This window comes from Numida meleagris, chromosome 6 (assembly GCF_002078875.1).
Source record: "Numida meleagris isolate 19003 breed g44 Domestic line chromosome 6, NumMel1.0, whole genome shotgun sequence".
Taxonomy (NCBI): Eukaryota; Metazoa; Chordata; class Aves; order Galliformes; family Numididae; genus Numida; species Numida meleagris.
Genome location: NC_034414.1, coordinates 22,776,973 through 22,792,425, shown reverse-complemented (window position 1 = coordinate 22,792,425; position 15,453 = coordinate 22,776,973). Strand labels below are relative to the sequence as shown.

Genomic DNA, 15,453 nt, shown 5'->3' with positions numbered 1-15,453 from the left:
AAAAAAGTAATTTAAAAAAAAGGACCCTTTACTTTAAAACTGTGACTGTCTCCCTCCGCCTGTGAGAGCCTCTCTTCCTCCCACCCCCAGCGCTGCGCTGTGAGGGGCACAATGTAACGGATGAGCGCGCGGCGCTGTCCTGGCGGCTAACGGTCGGCGCGAGACGGCATAGAAGGCGCCATGCGCCGCCTTTATCCCCTACCCGGGTGCCCCGGCCCAGGCGCGGGAGGACGGCAGCTAAAACCCAGCTGTCCTGCTTTGATTTGCAGGATTTGGTTTTGTTTTTGCCCTGTTTTTGTCTTGCCGATGGACACCTGTGGGAAGGAGGGCTGATGTGAAGTTTGCAGTGATGCGAAGAGAGGAGAGCATGAAACAGTGGAGAATTTGGCTTAAGGCTGGAAGAATTTGGTTTAGGATTGATGAGGGAATTGTGGTGTAAAGGTGGTGTGTGAGGGTTCAGCAACACCTGGAGCAGCATCAGAGTCAGGGTGGGAGCCCTGAGAGACTGTGCTATTCACCAAGAAAAAGATTCACATCTGTCTGAAAGTCATCAGTTAATGTGTTCGGACGATTAGGCGGTGTTCCATAGGACTCACTTAGGTTCAGCAGTAAGATTGATCACCACGTGGTTAATATTGTAGCAGGTATGAATCAGAAACCCGGGTCAGAAGTGAAATTATGTTGCTCTGAAGGTGGATGTTATGTTGTAACCACAGCCTGAGAGGGAAAGCGGAGCTTCAACTGCCCAGGAGCAGAGCAGCAGCTGGAAAAACCACTTTGCTGCAGAGGAGAACACATCACCTTGATAGAGCAGAAACCAGCATAGTGCTGTCCAGTATAGTCTGGTGTGATGGAAAAAAAGGAGATGATGACTGTATTTAGGTTTATGCTAAAACCCAGTTGGATAGATCTTGTTTTTTTCTTCAGTTTTACGTGCAAAAAATGGTCAACAGTATGGATGCCTTGTTTGAGTATTGATTTCAATGTCTATAGCTGGTTAATTTTCATTTGTATCTTTTTAGGAAAATTTATCTATATATTGTGTTACTCTATATAAGTAACACTTTATACAGTTTTGCGGTTCAAGACAATATCTTCAATATATTCATTACTCCATAGTCCCTTTTATTATCATCTGCATACCCTCCAAAAAGACAGAAAAAGGGTTTTAAATGTTATCCATTGGTCTGGTAATACCCAGAAGCCGAGTTTTCAATTTATTAAAAAAGAAATAAAATTCTCCAAAACGATCTTTTCTGTGCAGGATGGTCATTTTCTGTTTACAGGAGGGGGATCCTTACCATTGTTAATTTCACTGAGAGTGACTGCTTTTTGAAAATTGAGCTGCATTTCAGTCGAGATAATGTAAAATTGCAGTACCTCGATTAAGTAGTAAATTTAATACGTGCTAAAATACAATAATTAAAATAGGGCAGAATATGATTATCATGTTTGCTCCAGGCGGTTATATATAAATATGAAATTTATCCTGATACAATACTTTTCAGCTGTAATTTGTAGATTGTTTGGATTGAAGCAATTCTTGGTCACACAATGCTAGCTATCATTGTTTCTTGATGCTAAATTCACCAAGTTCCTTACTGCAGAAACAACAGTCAATGAAAAAATATGACTAAAATAAAATATGCAATATATTATGTCAAATGAAGTGGATTTATCTCATTTTATCAAAGACTAAAAGATATAGAAATAAAAAGAACAAAATCTATGGGGTGTCTCTATGTACGTGCAAAGAAAACATGAAAATTAAAAAGAGGGGAAAAAAAAGAAAGGAGTTTTATTTCTGATTTTACTGGTTTTACAGCTTTCCAGAAAGAGATATAAAATAGACAAATGCAGGCAACATGACTTTTCCCTCTCTGTATCTCCCCATTCTAAGGAGACATCACTGTGAGCTAAGTAGGAGGGGAATGAGGATATGTAAAGGGATAGGAAAATAACTCCAGGACAGAAAGAAGTAGATGATGTTGGTGAGGGAGCCAACATACTGCATCATGCTGACAGCGTGGATGATGTGACAAGATGCTGCGTGGCCCAGGCAGCCTGAAGGAGACCCAGGACTGTACACAAAGACCTCGGTATGGGGGGCCTGATCTTCAAGGTGACATTACAGTTGTCCCATGTCTGCATAGTGCCTAGTGAAGAGGAGTTCAGACCACTGAAATTAACACAGAAGCACTGTATCTCCCTACAGAAGAGTCAATACCATCCAAATAACCTATTTATAACTACTGGAAGGATTTGTCTTTTTTTCTGCTAAGGTAACAGGAAAAGGAATTGCACATTTAGTAGCTGCAAGCCTGCTGGCATAAGGATGTTGGATCTTTCTCTGGCAAGTCTGTACTGTTGCCTGAGCAGAGGATAGGCCCTGTGGTGATGCCAGAAAGAATGCATTCCTCCATATCCTCCTGGGTGCAGTGTCATGGGAGCAGCGTCATGGGAATGGTGTCCCTTGTTATCAATACAGGCTGTTCTTGTAACCCTTGTTCTGCTGCTTCTTGCAGGCTTTCTCACACGTGCACATTTCCATCCCTACAGCATTCCTACCAATCTTTGTATTTCAGTTAAGAATCTCTATGCAAAGACTGGCCAGGCTGGATTGCTATGGATGTAATTTGGGAGAAGAGCTGGTGTCCTAAAAGAGATATTCTCCATCCCTCGTGGGTACTGTGCATGTGGAGGTTTGTATATGCCCAAATTAGCTTTGATCAGTGGCTAGAACTGGAATAATCACCAGCTTCTTCCTCTGAATCATCACCCCAAAACTAGAAATCCGGAGAGTCACACAGTACCTCTAGTGCTATGTGGTAACTGATGGAGTTATCCTTCTGAACAAGAAATGGTTTCTATCTGCTGATTGGGGTTAGGTAAGAGACAAATATTCTGAATCTCTTCCAAAAGGCTACAAGTTGCAAAAGTTTTAATTCCTCAAATAAATGAGGGAATCTGGGGAGAACACTGTTGCACTCATAAGCCTTAGGAACACATCTTTGCTTCCTTATGGTGAATACCTCCACAAACAAGCCAGACCTCTTTGAAAGCCATTGAAATTCCACCACCATTAAATCTGCAGATGTAAATAGCATGCTACCTGCTCACAAGTTATAAATGTCCAAGCTCAGCGAAGGCGGTGGTTAATCCTGACAGGAGAAAGAGATTTTGCTCCATGAAGCTTGCATAAAAGCTAACAAACCTCTAAGTGGGCACTTCTCCTTGGAAGCTCTCCAAACTCCTTCACGTACTAGGATTTCTTTAAGCAAATATTCTCTTTTCTGACATTCTGTTCTCAGAAGTTTGTCACCAGATCCTATTCAAGCCATGAAAAAATCCTGTAAAGCTATGTATAAATATGTCATTGTAAAAAAAAAAAAAAAAAAGCATTACAGAGGCTCATACAGAAATCTCAGAATAAAATAAAACTTAAAAGGCACATGTCAAATCTGAAAAAATATTTTGACAGAGACTTCTACTTTTAGAAGACTACACTCCCAACTGAATTACATCAAAATTCCATATCTTAAAAGTTTCATACAGATCAATGTTTTGGGGTTGGTTTCTCTTTTTCTTTTTTTTTTTTTTGTTTGTTTTTGTTTGTTTGTTTGTTTGTTTGGGGAAGGGGGGCCATTGTGTATTTATGTAAAACAGATAGCCCTCACCATCTATATAAAAATTAATAAAATTTGTTCTCACTAACCCAGCAGCAGGTTTTGCAGTATTTCCTCCATTTTGTTCTGTAGGGGCTCAAGAATCATAGCTGCTAAATACTTTTCTCTAGATCTACATGTTTTACAATATTTCAGGACTACTCTTTATTTGATGAGTTGATAGCAACAGTTGAATGCTAAGTATAACAGGAACAATTAGAAGCTGAACCTGTGTTGCAGTCTCTGAAGAACTGAAGAAGCACCTGTTCTAAAGCAAACTCAAAATTGCTGTCTTCAGAGCCTTTTGCACAGACATTTGTTGCTGTGGATGAGGAAGCAATATTCAATGCAATGAAAGATTCTCTATTTTTAAAGAAGTGATTGATTCTTTATCAAATACTACACTGACCAAGCTTTGACTAAACTTGTAAATTCAGGCTTCTTGGTGCCTTCCATAACAAAAGAAAAAAAAATCAGTAATTTGCTTTATAAACATTATGTTTCTAATTAATTTCCCACTGTTCTCTTCTAGAAATGTATTCCTGCAGAAAAAAAAAATTCAAGGTTCCTAGTGTTACAAAGGAAGAACAGGGAAAAGGATTTCTTTCTTTCTTTCTTTTTTTTTCAGACATAAACATACAAGTATTAAGTATCAGGATTGGCCATATTTTCAGTCTGTCTATTATATGAGAGTAAAATATTGGTGTATTTTGCTCTCAGATCTGCTAGAAATAAATAGGCATGTCTCAGCCAAGAGAATGCCATTTTGAAAGTGTGATTATAAGCAAATTCTATGAAATGAGCTTTCTAGGAGCTCAGCCAATCTTACAGCTGTCTGTCTTCTTTGAAAGATTAGAAAAGGAAGGTTTAGTTTCTTGCCTCATAGGAGATTTATTTGCTGAAGAACTGATGATATGCATGAGCTCTGGCAACATTGTCTAGTCCAACTCTTGTCCTGAGGACTTGAATGCGTCTGTGGACTGAAAATTGACTTGTAAATAAAAAAAAACTCCCTTCAGCTGGACTCTGCCTACCAGAACTGTACAAGGAAAACTGAAACAGGATGTACCAATCCTCCATGGCAACAGCTTTGTCATATCCATGTTTTTTGTGATTTAAGGATATAACAGGATCATTTAAGAGAGAGGTCATTTTTGGAAGCTTGAATATTAGGCTGGGAAAAGAGGCAGTAACTAAAACCTTTCATGCTGAAGACTGTGGAGAACAGAATATGTATTTGTAAAGTTGGAGCTGATCTCTGCAGCCCAGTGTCTAAACCCATGATGAAATCAGTGATACACTTAAGAGTGTGTAACAGTATGGCTGAATGAAGGTGTCTAAGAAGTAAGATAACAATGACATTGTGCATAGTTTGAGGGACTATCAGAAAATAGAAATGGAAACAGCTTTTTTTTCTATGAAGATTTTAATTAAATTGTTTAAATAGAAAGAGGTAATAAATTAATTGTGCAGACAAAAGGGGTAATACACCAGATGTATAGAATTCATACATTTATATGGCTTGGGGAATAAACTTTCCCAAGAAGGTGAAGAATTTGATTCTTAATAGAATTAAATTGCATACTGATCCAAGCCAAGATAGGAGCAAAGCTGGAAATCCATAATTTCAGTATTCACAGAATAGATTCTTCTCCGTTAAATCAGTTGCGGTTGTTAAATCTTCTTTGGATCCTTACTGTAAGTGAAATGAAAGGATATTTAGCTTTCAGAGAACTCTGAACAGTAGCATCTCTAAATTATGTAAAACCTAAATCACATTTTATCCAAAAACTGAGATCATTTTGTAGCTGATGATGCACAAAAGTGGTGTGGGGATTTTTCTTGTTTTTCTTTCTTTCTTTCTTTCTATAGCTACAATTGACAGAAACAGATACTACACAGGCAATATTGCTGCTCTAGTTTGGGTATACAACTAAATTACTGCATTTCTGTGGATGTACACAAAAGCTCTGTACGGATGTTCTTAGCCCATGACAAATGCAAGGTCATGAGATTGCTGAGCTTTCCTTCAACTAACAAAGCCAAGCTGCATTACTGACTGTAGAGCTTTTGCTGTTAGCTATAGAAATGCACAGTGACATTTCTTTATTCCAGCTGACACATACTAATGTGACAGCCTGTGGCAACTGAATTGTATAGTTGTGGCTCTAGTTATTAATTAGACAGGACTGAAAAGAATGTGTTTCGGGTGGATGCATTCCATGGATCCTCGCCCTGGAAATACTGCCTCTCTTCTTGCTCTTGGGCTGGATGACTTGGTTCACCATGAATCTTTCTTGCCCTCAGAACTGAAAAAGGTGCAGTTTTTAATCAAACAGAAGAACAATGTAATTAAATTCTACACTATGATTTATTCTCATTCTACTGTGCTAGTAACCCTATAAGTAACTTTAAAGTGATCATACCCTTAAAGTTGCATGCTTTGGAATAGTGTGTATCAGAAAGACGAGGCAAACTGTGGAATCTGGAAATCACCTGGCTGACAGTTTGCCCTGAGCGTGGGCCCATATTCCCGAAAGAATAAATGGTATCAGTGTAGTACTGATCCATAAGATCAAAAACAGTGCAGGAAGTGATGGCTCTTGTAGATATCATTTCCTCACTCTTTTCCCAAAAAGACAAGCAAAGAGGAAGATAGAGCCCTGACTGATTTGACAATTGTTTTTTTGTTTGTTTTTTTCCCTCTGCCATTTTCCATGTTCTCAGACCTACCAGAAGTAAAGGTGGCTTGGAAACCAGAAGCTGTACCAGCACCATCTGTGACAAACTCTATGAGCATAAGACTGCTAGAAGCAACTACATCGTTGGGTATCTGTGATCCACAGGTTTTATCCATTAAGACTGTAGAATACTTGCTGGATCCATCATAAACTTTAACGTAATCACCCTGACAGCCTCTGGTTGTCCTCAGATCAAAGGCACGAAAGTGCAGGGAAATCTGGAAGGCAATCAAAAACAAGCCTCTCATACACACATATGTGACTTCTTTGTTTGAATGTCCTTTAAATGAGACAAAATCCAAGCTGTGGCCAAACCCAAACTGGAACTGATTGCCCCTACTTGCCTCTCATCCCCTGAAGATGCAGGATTCAGATCTAATGAGCCTGTGACTGAATGCTCCCATGCTCAGACTGCTTTGTCTTGATTTTGCAAACCTGAAGCCCAATGCATGGAGGTTTTCCAAAATCACAACTCTGCAGTTGTTTTTCCCATACCTGGCTTAAGGACATGAAAAGTAGAGACTAATTTGAAATCTCTCTTAAGAAAAAAAAATGCTATATGGCAACTGGTATGCAGGAAAAAAGCAAAATGCTTTACAAAGAAAGATGTAAGTTCAGCCATATACCAAGACCATTATTAACTTATGATTACCTTTCTGGATCGGGTTCGGATAAGCCAGACACAGTTGGTGTTATCTGAATAGTTTCTTGGGTAGTTGGCAGATTTCAGTGACCCAAATGCTGCATCAATAATAGTGCTGCAGCGACCTGAAGGAGAAATGTTTATCTCAGTGCTGGACTTGGAGAAAATTCCACTCATTTAAAATTACAGTATCTTCAAAATGTAAAGGTCATGATTTTCTGATAAGGCAGCATTTATTTCATGGTATCAGTGCATCATGATTAAAATCATGTCCTAATTTTCATATAACGCATAAGCATCTGTATCAAAATGAGAAGTGAAGTCATGTGGAAAAAGTATTAATTTTTATTGTTGAGCTCCACAGTGTAGCAAGGGATCTCAGGATGAAGTATCCTTTCTGCACCTCTTTAAAGAATGTCAGAGGTTTCATTTTGCTGTCTTTGATCACATGGTCTTCCACCGGAATGAGGAACTAATGTGCTGTTCAAAGAATCAATAAAACTATGGTGTCTCTACAATACTTAAGTTCTAAGTACAGGAGGAGGACTTGGGCTCTCCTCTGTGCAAGGAATAATATTTCATTCGTTGTGTTCACATTACTCTGATTGTATAGGAGAATTTCTTCAAGGAGAGGTTAAAATTAAGAAGTGGAAAATACATACATATTTAGAATGACATTAAATATTTGAAAACTAAAGTTGCACAAGATATGAAACTGTTCCAGTTCAGAGGAGATACACCTCTTCAAGTTTGACTCAAGTCTTAAATACAAACTGCAAAGAGGAAAGTGATGTCTGACTTTTTGTGGGGTTTACAGCTATGTCTTGAGCCCTAACAAACCCAATGACTTTGTGAGGGTTACTTCATGATATGCAGTTAAGCCAGTGCTACAGCATTGCAGCAGTGAATGTGTTTGATTTAATTTTGAGGCAGAAAATAGTATCTCACTAATCACAACATTCCTCCAGCTCTACCTTTGCATTCTGTCCCAGAGTGACCATCAGTACCATGAATTTAGAGAGTAATCTCATAGTATTTGATAATAAACTGTCATTGCAGATCACTCATACACCTCCATCAAGGAGTTGAGTACCCTCAGGTGAAAGGACAGCTTTGAGAAACTTACTGCAATTGTAGAGCCTGTTGATTTTGGCCACATCCAAGTTGCTCAGCCCCAGCCTCTGTCCAATATGTACTGATCCATCAGGAACTGGTACAATTGTTGCTTTTCCAGTGGTATTACTGAATGTGTGTCTGAAAAAAAAAAAAAAAAGTTTGTTCTTCGGGTAAAATAGCATTTTTCAGGATTTAATAGCACAATCTATATCCTTTAGAGGGAAAATAGCAATTGTATGAACCAGAGGGAAAAATGACACTTCTCCCTCACACACCTGTCTGTGATTGATGGCTAGCAGGCAGTCTTCTTGGCTATCTAACCTTTTCTTTCAAACGGCAAAGGGAGGGACATCTACTCTGAAGCTTCTTCCTTGGTTGTTGTTGTGGCTTTAACTGCTATTCAATTAGGTTTGATTAAGATGTTCATCAGTAAGCTGATGCCCTTCTTTACCCCTGAGCTCAGCTGTGCATTACTCCTTAAAGAAAGCTAAAGGATAATAATTTAACCTTGGGGAATGGCAGGACTGAACTGACTCACAGTGTTCTATTAGTTGGGAGAGTGTTATAAAGGTTCTAACTTGAGATTTGAGTTCCAGCAAAAACAATGCCATACTGCTACTTACGGGCCATAGTGCATTACTGAAGAATAATCATAGGGAAGACCTAGATTGTTGGAGTTTTCAAATTTCTTGAAGTCTGGTCTGTCAGCTGTAATAAAAGATACTGCATTTAGTGTATGCTTCTTATTCACTCACTTCAGAGAACAAGGAAGAGCTGGGAACAGGATGACATATTTACTCCACCATCTACATAGAGGAATTCAAAAGTACTTACCTGGGCTGATGTACTCCCACATGATCCTTACATATCTATCCCTGTCACTTCGAGAATGTTCATGCAAAAACCCCAGAGCGTGGTCCAGTTCATGCTGAATAATTCCTTTCCACATGCAGCCTCCCTTCATCACAGAGACCGTCTGTCCACCTCCTACTTTTCCATAGTTGGACCAGCATCTGGGATTGAACACCAGCAGAAGACTTACAAGATTTCTATCATCAGACAGGAAAAGGGACAGTACAGAGAACTTTGCTTCACATGAACCTTGCCTCATGTGATGTGGAAAGATTGCATTCTGCCCCCTGGGATACTGAGTGTCTACAAAAAGGCAAAGCTGGCCATGGCAAAGAAAATGACACTATTTACGGTCATCACTAAGGCCTCCTGGAAGACTTTCATTAGCAAAGAGGCTCCTGCACGCTAGCTTTCTGTACATAGTGATTTTAACTGCCTAGATATAAACACTTTTATCCAAATGACTGAATCCCGTATCAGAGCTGGAGCTAAGGTAAATAGCACTTTAAAGCTGGCATATGTTGAACAATTCTCTCACAGGCTCAAATTCTGACCCTAACAATTCACTCTGATTCAGATAACTATTTTGTAAGTTGCAATTGATCTTGTCTGTGCAAGTAAGGACTACTGTTAAACCTGTTATATGTTGTGCTCAAGTGTATGTTGTATATACATATTATACCACACAGAAAACATAAACTAAGATATAGTCTCCACCTTAAGGGAGTTTTTACATCAGAGTCACTGAAGTTAACAGTTGGATCCTTGAACTTGTAGGACACCTTGCATTATTATAAAACAAAGATTCTTCTCTAAATCCACACCTTTTTCCTCTTTAAGGTCACACAAGGTGTGAATAGTGAGGAATCAAAAAGCAGTGTAGAAATAACTCGCTCATTTATCTTTCAACTCACCCATCAGCAGATCTAATGATGAGGTAATCACGTTCTGTCTTGCGCTTCACAAAATTAATACAAGTCAATGTTTCAAATTCTGCCATGGCTTCATGAATCCCTTTTACATGGTTCTCCTCTGGAGAAGAAAAGGTTAGTTTGGAAGGATCACTCGGCAATAATAAATGCCATTAAAATATCATGGGTACACAAAAAACAGTGTAGATGAGGGATTCAAGAGTTAGCGTAGTCTTTTTCTTGTTTCTTGCCCAGTAATTAATTTCCTGTAGATGTTAGCCTGGCACAAGATTCTCCTTACCCAGTTCAGCGTCAAAAAGGATTCAAGTGGGAGCATTTTTTTAACCTCTTGTTTTAAATTGCAGTGGTGGTTGTTGTTACAGATGCTGATTGTTCATTTGGAGGCAGATGTGGGAAGCTATTTTGCTAATAAGAATGAGACCATTCAAGCCACACTGCAGATATAATGAATTTTCTAAAGGCAGGTATTCTGGAGGTACTATCAGAGAATATGATCAGTGTAGTCTCTAAGAGATTGTACCCAAACATTATGGATGCAAACTGCCCAAGGAAATTTGATCTGTTGATTTTTTGTAATTTACAAATAATCCGCACTTGCATAGCAGAAATAAATGCTTAGAATAGCTTTCATCAACTGTTTGTGTGGCCACTGGAAGTAGGTTTCTATATGAAGCTTATTGGATTATATCCATTCAAAAGAAAAAAAAAAAGAAAGAAAGAAAGAAAGAAAGAAAGAAATGAAATTTATACTCACCATAAGTAGGATCCAAGACATAGGGAATACGAACAATCCCATCCCTGGACCGAGGCCAATAGCAGTTGCGACAGTTGATGGCACTGCGGCTCCTTTGCGGGACTATGTCACCTTCTTGCAAGTACCGAGAGCTGTCTGTGGTGAAAAAGAAAGGATGGAAATACCTGAACCATAGATTGCTGGGAGCTGTCTAGGGCATGTTTGGAAAAGTATCATTCTACTTGTGCTCCTTCATATTTTTCCCCAAGCATCTGCTCCTGATAAGCATGGGAAGTGAGTGGACTACTGAGCTAGATGGAAATTATCTACTTCCCTTCCTTTGCTGTACTGTCCTCAGCTAAGAGAACAGGTGGGAAGCTCCAACTCTGTTGGGCAGGATTTCAGGCAAGACAGTGAAGGATTGAAAGTAGCTCAAATAGTGAGAGAAATGCTGTACTTTGGTACTTAACTAACCATGTTACACTGAGTGAATACCACTGAATATCTGCCCAAGAAATGTTCTGTACAAAGCAGAGGGACCAGTAAGGAAATACAAGAAGGCAAGAGTGTGGAGGGACAAACTGAAAGGAGTGATATCTGTAGAAAACTGTAGAAAGTTTTGTGTCTGTTTCTACGGGCAGAAATATAGTTTCAAGAATGACAACATTTTCCCCTCCCTGAAAGGGAAACTGTGAAGAAGTGAAGCTGATAGAAAGTGGTGAATAAGAAGAACGAAGGTGCAGAATGTCTAGAGCAGGAGGCTTGGATATGACCATTGCTTATGTAGGAGTTTGTACTGCAAATCCAAATGATGACTGAATGCAAGTAATGCTTGCTCTCAGCAAAAAGGCAGTTTAATAACAAAACATCCAAATATCCAACTTGTTTTTTTGTTTTCACAGAAAGACCAAGATGTTGAGGGCTAAAGCTGAAGAAGCTGCTTGTGCAGCACAGTTACCTTCACACCTGGTATCATCTTCAATACTGACAAGACATTTGAGGTACCGTGGGCCTTCAGCAGATCACCCAGACAAGGTGTTACCTATGGCCAGTCTCTGAGGGTTTCTTACATATGTATGTGTAAGACAGAAAAAACTTTTGCATTGCTTGTGCTAAGACATTGCATCCCCCCCGTTGCCCCCCCCCCGAAGTCAGCAGAAAGGCCCAGTATAAGCAGAACTTTGATGGTATTACCTTTGTTAACTTCCAAAATTCTGTTAAAAATAACTTCATCTTCAGAATCTGTGTCTATTGGTGATGGAGAGTCTGTGTAGAAAATACAGAGTATCACTTTCTCATTCTCAAGGGAAATCTGAATCCTGGTTTTTAAACCTGTTGAGTTTCCAGGAACTCCCTTTCCTCTGGTCCTGATTAAAGCAGTGCACTGAAACTCACTGAGCCTATTTATGTGTTGGCACACAGTGTTCAGTCATTTACATCTTTGCTCAGTGACACAATCTTTTGAACCTCCCACCAGCTGTGGTTGCTTTGGCATTAATCTAGCCCCAAGAGCCATTTCCTTTCAATCTTTCTCTCTACCTCTGTTATTTAGTCATTGTATTTTAAATACTTGTTCTTTGGCTCTTCAGTTCTCCTTGTCTACATGTCTTCTTCCTTGCATTCAGCTGTTCTGCATGCACACTCCACACACAACCCACTAACAAATCAGGATCAAATATGGATGGAGAGTAGACCTACTCCTTGCTGCTGGGTACACTCCTCTTGAAAAACCCTTGAAATCAATGAAATCAGAACCGCATTCCTATTCCATAAATGAGACTGTGGTCCCCACATAAGCACCAGGGACTTTTGGGATCTGCAGTGAATAAAATCAGCTGAATCTGAGTATCTTGCTTTGAGTCTTGACATCAAGGAACAGCACAGGTAGATGGTCTCTGTGGTTGCTGTTACCTTCAGAAGTGACTTAAGTTATTACCTATGCAGAGCCATTTTTTAGCAAAATTAACAGCTTAGATTTTTAGCTAAGCCAAAAAATTGGCCACAACCAAAATAATCTGTTTTGGATGAAATCATCTGGGGGGTGCATTCATTTAAAATTCCTTACCTGAGATTAATTTGTGTTAAGCATGTGTTATTTTCTATAGTAACTGGGTAGATAAAAACTGGTATACTCTGGGAAGTACTTACATACAGATGTAATAATACCTACCGTATATATCCTCTTCTGTAGTAACCTACAAGGACAATACATTAGTTTTATCTCACAATTGATATTATAACATAAATATGAAAAAACAAGTAAGATGCAAAGGAACATAAGGGATACTGTTTTAAGTATCTCTCGCCACTGCAGTCTTGAGTTCTTATTTACTGTATCGTGGGTAAGATAAGTACTACCATGGTATGGTAGATATTTTTCTTTGCTGTCTTTTGGCATATATAGATATCATATAGAAAACTGGAGACTTGTGAAAGGCATTTTAAAGCATGCAGCATGTTTCAGAACTTCTAGCTTCGTTCATCTCCCAGCTAGTAAGTGTCCAAGAATTGGTGAATTCTCTGATGGAATCCTCATAATATCTCTCACAGTTGTGGAGATAGGCCATAGCATCTACTACCTGTAGGGGCCTGCAGGGTTGGTGCCTAGCTTGGGGAGGTCATGTTGGTAGCAAACCAAATTGTCATGCTTCCTTTTTCTTGTAGAAATTAAAAGCAGGTTTGAGTTTTCTCTATGACTCCAGAGGAGGCAAAGTCTTCCTGGGATTTTGACTGTATTTGGGTATCGTGAATCAATGAATGGGATAGGGATGGAAACTGAACACTCTGGCACTTCTTTTCATTTGGGAAGACTTTCTTGCTCAGATGGAGACACAGATCGAGTAGATGAGTCTTGAAGTCAACGCTGGACACCAAAGTGAACAAAAGAGCTGATTTATCTGTCCTTACCTGAGTAGATTCTGTTGCTGCAAAAAGCAAGGACAAGAAGAAAAAGGAACAAATTAGATTCTGAATGCAACTTCAATAATATAGGCTCCTCAGACATTAGAATGCCTTCAGCAGGTGCCCTTGCTTGAAGGGGTAAGGGGATGCACTAACTGATATAATATATATGCACAGAAATTAAACTGAGTTTTAGACAAACAGCTATGAAACTTCTTAGCAGGACAAAATCCTGATTATTTACCATCTAAGAAATCAACAAAGCATTTTATCAGCTTCAGTGTAGAAAATGACAGAGGAAATGGGACAAAAACATGCTGTGTCCCCAGATTTCACCAGAAAATGTGCAGGATAACAGCTCAGCAGTCCTCTCTAGTTTCAGAGAGCCAAAGGATAAAATTATTAAATTGGATGAAGGCTATCGTTTAGTGTTAGGCAAATAATCCTGCCTTCAGTATGTATCTGACAGCACCTTGGAACCATCCTTATTTCTAAGATGTTTTTCTAGTGTTGTGTCTTTTGATTTCTGCTAAAAGGTAGTTTCTAGATACCAACACAGAAAGGAAAATCTGATATATAGGCTTCTGAGCAGAAACTTCATTCTTACAGCATTGTAAAAGTATAGAAATGGAAAGATTCTCTGAAGGTCATCTAGTTTGTCTGCTTTCCCTAAGGCAGAGGCAGTTTTATCTATGTTACTCCTGACCACTGTTTGCTTGACCTGTTCTTAAGTATGATGGATATGCCACAAGTCTTTCTAGTATCTCTTCCATGTTGTTAATAATTGTAGTCTTCTTTGTCTAAATTTAAAACTATTATTTTTGCCCCATCCAACACCACACTTATGCAAACAATTTGCATATTTCTAAGCCCATCCATATTGCTTGACTTTTTGATCATGTGTTTTCAACAGAAGATATGGAGGCTATCAATATCCATCACAGCTTGCAGCACCTTTCCCTTTTCACAGGACCATTGACCTAGGTGGTTATTGTCCAAATGTACTGAGGGGGTTTCTCCTATTCTGAATAGATCTAGAAACAGTGGAATTTCTTCACTTGAGCCAGAAAATCTTCAAACTACCTTTCCAGACTTTAACATCAGAGGCATGCTAAAGAAAATCCACTGTGATGACTTTTGTTTATTATATTAAAGTTCAATAAATGCCCAACAAGGAGGTCAATGGTATCCAAACAATTCTTCAGGAAAGCGCATTTTGAGTTGGGCTGACCAGTTTCAGAATTCATGTGCACAAGAAGCATTAAATAATTGACTAGTCAAAGTCAGTGAAAATTATGCTTTAGATTCCTAGGCACATAAAGTCCAGGATCCCTTTCTAAAGCTAAAGTGAGACAACACAGAAGGCCTCTGCCATGTGTCTGATCAAATTAACATCTGATATGGTACAGATTTTGAAATGATACAGATCAAGTTTACCCTGCAATGTGACTACTGAAAGATGTTTCAAGAGGTGCAACAAGTAGTAACAAGGTCAATTAAAACTTGGCCCAATAACCCTGCAACTTTGAGTTCCAGCAAGCATGTCTCTCCATTGGCTCCAAATTTACTGAACAGTAAATTTGCATTCCTTTTCTTCCGTGCCATAAACGACATCTCAAAACAAGCACTGGTCAGTTTTCATTAGCCACTTCCTTCTTCTGAATATGTCAAGCAAATCTCCTCTCACAACATATCACCCCTGAACCTGACAGTTTCTTGCTGCTACTAAGGTCTACCTGCAGGTTTATTTCCATTGACCTTCTCTGGAAATCTGCAATGACCCCATTCTATTTTGCAAATTGACAAAAGCTGTTCTGTTAAGACCATATTATTTGTTTTCTGTCACAGTACAATGCAAAGCTTTCTCTGA

The 15,453-nt window shown here is 39.0% G+C and overlaps 1 protein-coding gene and 1 long non-coding RNA gene across 5 annotated transcripts in view; both read right to left on the bottom strand.

Moving 5' to 3' along the window:
* Positions 1–1,673, bottom strand: part of LOC110402011 — an 86,509-nt gene extending 84,836 nt beyond the window's left edge. For all 3 annotated transcript variants that reach the window (XR_002440800.1, XR_002440802.1, XR_002440801.1), the window contains exon 1: positions 33–1,673. This is a non-coding gene — a long non-coding RNA (uncharacterized LOC110402011). The remainder of the gene's footprint in view (positions 1–32) is intronic.
* LOC110401736 (astacin-like metalloendopeptidase) overlaps positions 5,139–15,453 on the bottom strand; it is a 35,470-nt gene continuing 25,155 nt past the window's right edge. For both annotated transcript variants that reach the window (XM_021403136.1, XM_021403135.1), the window contains 11 exons: positions 13,590–13,606; positions 12,853–12,877; positions 11,877–11,948; positions 10,704–10,838; positions 9,932–10,049; positions 9,000–9,178; positions 8,789–8,873; positions 8,176–8,303; positions 7,059–7,174; positions 6,399–6,624; positions 5,139–5,361 (listed from right to left, as the gene is read on the bottom strand). In XM_021403136.1, coding sequence (XP_021258811.1) covers positions 5,327–5,361; positions 6,399–6,624; positions 7,059–7,174; positions 8,176–8,303; positions 8,789–8,873; positions 9,000–9,178; positions 9,932–10,049; positions 10,704–10,838; positions 11,877–11,948; positions 12,853–12,877; positions 13,590–13,606 — 1,136 coding nt within the window. In that variant the 3' untranslated portion in view covers positions 5,139–5,326. The remainder of the gene's footprint in view (positions 5,362–6,398; positions 6,625–7,058; positions 7,175–8,175; positions 8,304–8,788; positions 8,874–8,999; positions 9,179–9,931; positions 10,050–10,703; positions 10,839–11,876; positions 11,949–12,852; positions 12,878–13,589; positions 13,607–15,453) is intronic.